Source organism: Suricata suricatta, chromosome 2 (assembly GCF_006229205.1).
Source record: "Suricata suricatta isolate VVHF042 chromosome 2, meerkat_22Aug2017_6uvM2_HiC, whole genome shotgun sequence".
NCBI classification, from domain to species: Eukaryota; Metazoa; Chordata; class Mammalia; order Carnivora; family Herpestidae; genus Suricata; species Suricata suricatta.
Window position 1 is genome coordinate 59,110,407 of NC_043701.1, and position 2,593 is coordinate 59,112,999.

At 53.4% G+C, this 2,593-nt stretch overlaps 1 gene segment (V, D, J or C); it reads left to right on the plus strand.

The window, feature by feature from the left end:
* The first annotated feature begins 957 nt into the window (after nucleotides 1-957).
* On the plus strand, nucleotides 958-2,255 carry LOC115281449. The segment is given in 2 exon segments: nucleotides 958-1,142; nucleotides 1,231-2,018. Coding segments are annotated over 2 exon segments (480 nt in total).
* The last annotated feature ends 338 nt before the right edge of the window (nucleotides 2,256-2,593 follow it).

The window sequence follows — 2,593 nt, forward strand, 5'->3', positions numbered from 1 at the left end:
CAGGCTGTCAGGCTGTACTTAGCATAGGTAATCACCATAACCAGTCCCAGGAGTCCCTGGTATACTTGGCATTACTGAAAAGAAACCTTCATTTCAGTCAGAAGTCAATACTTCTTTTATTTCTCAAAGCTTCATTTCAGATGCATTCTTCAGCTGACCCTTCCCAAGGTCCAGCCTTTACCATTTCTGAGGGTCTGACTTGGGACTGCAGGATGTGGTCCTGACCCCACTGTGCACCACCACTGGGTCAGTGCAGGCTCCTGCCTTTGGCCACACACACACATACACACACCTCTGATTTTCCAAAACTGTAATATTCCCTGTAATTCTACACTCTGAGGACCCCAGAAGTCATTGACTGCACCCAGTCCAGTTTGGAGGAGAGATACCAAACCCCAACATTTCCTGAGCAGTGTCCATGCATCAGGGACAGGCCTGAAAACTAACGAGGTCCCTTTGGACAGAGAGGAGAAGGGGGAGAACTAGATCGCCCTCAACTACACAGCTATCCTGCTACGTGAGGGCACTGAATCTTCCTATGGCCCCTTGGGGGAAATGCTCCACTGCCAGCTCAGGGGCTCACAGGCCTTTTTGGGAGGGACTACTGGCCCGTGCTGGACCCTGCCTCCCAAGCAGGTGCACACCCATTGCTCTGTTAGTACTAAGTGGCCATTTGAGGCTTGAGATTTGTCTGCAGCCAGATCCGGCTAACATTTCACTGAAGCCCAACTAGGCATGCAGCCTGGGAGGAGATACTGAGCAGAAACCTATTAGTGCGGCGCTCCATAGTCCATGGCAAATCAAGGATTGCTATTATTAGTGGTGTTTTTATTGCACCAAAGCTCTTCCATAGTCTCAGCACCCTGACCATTGGGGGTTCTTCTCCTCCCTTGTGGTTAGAACTGTCCCTGCCCTCTGGCCCCTCCCTCCAGCCTGCCTCTCTCTGTCTCTCTCTCTCTCTCTCTCACCAGGAGGCTTCTCAGGGGAGCAGAGCTCAGACCCCAACCTGCCCACTAACCCCCACCCAGTCAGTCTCCTTCCAGCAGGCACAGCTGGGAGGTCACCCTGGGCTGCTCTCTAGCAGGTGGGAAGCAGAACCATGCTGGGTCCCCTCGCCTTCCTGTGCGCCCTCCTTCTTCCCGGTAAGTCCCGACTCTTTCCCCAGTGCAGGGGGCACAGGGCGACCTGAGGCTCCTATCCTTCCCTGACTCACCGCTGTCCCTCTTGCAGGTGGAGTGGCAGCGCTCAGTCTGAAGCAGCCGACGGTGGTCGTGGGGCGCCTGGGCAGCTGGGCCTCGCTGTCCTGCACAGCCAGCGAATCTGTCAGCTACATGCACTGGTACCGCCACCAGGAGGGTACGGCCCCCAAGAGGATTCTCATGCTGGAAATGTCCACATCGTCTGTTTATAGAGATGGAGGCTTGAAAACAGACAAGGTCCAAGCCAAGAAAGGCAGGGATAGCAAAAGCTGTTACCTGTTGCTGCTGAAGCTGGAGAAGAGCGACCAGGGCGTGTACTACTGCGCTGTCTGGGAGTACCAGAGCACAGCCTTATGCGAAGCTCAGGTCCCTGAGCAAAAAGTCTCCCTCTCCCAGAGTGCTCCAGTCCTGGACCTTCCATGGGTGCTGGGTCCCTGGGGTTTCCTGGGTCAACTGACAGTGCCGTGAATACTGGAAGACACCCCCTCCGTGGGCCCACTGCACGTACCCCAGGCTAAGGAGCCCTGGGCTCACAGGCGGGCGCAGACCCAGGGAGCTGTCGTATCCACAGGCACTTTTCTCAAGATGGTCCAGGGCGGAGCTTCTGAAGCATCTGGAGCAGAATCTGAGCTGCTCAGTGCAGGAGCCACGAGCACTAGGCACCAGCCACGTGTGGCTACTGAGCACTTGAAAGGGAGCCAGTGCACTAGTCCACGCAGAGATGGGCTGTGGAGGTAGCATACAGGTAATATTCTGCACACTATTAAAAAAGATGACATATCTTCTTAATAATTTCTATATTGATTGCATATTAAAATACTTTTAGGATATTATTCACTAAATAAAATTATTCCTAGAAATGTATTTGTTTCTTTCACCTTGGGTTTTTTTTTTTTTTTTGTAGTGGTTACAAAACTTTTAATTTGTGTCTCAAATTGTGACTTACACTTATTACTATTGAACAGAGCAGTGACACACTGGAGGTTTAAGAATCTGACCATCTCCAATGAGGAATGCAGGAATAAAGTATCATGCAAATAATTTCAAGGCTGAGAGACCCTCTGGGGACCCCCCACAGAAGGGGTGCAACTGAGGCTGGAAGTCAGTCTCTGCGCTGCTGCCCCGCCCACTGCTGGTGGCTGTGCAGTGAGAGACTCCGTGACCAGAAGCCCAGGCAGCAGTGTGGCCGACTTCTCAGCCCCTCCTCCCCTGGCCTGCCAGGCGCCCCCTCCCCTGTGGGGGAGAGGACCTCAGGGCAGGTGGACCTGTCAGCCCTGGATGAGACCCCGGGCCCTCCACCTTCCACTTCTAGAAAGTGACTCCACAAGGGATTTGGGGACCAGCTTCCCTAACCTCTGTTCTCTCGTCTGTAAAATGGGGAGAAAAACTGCTGC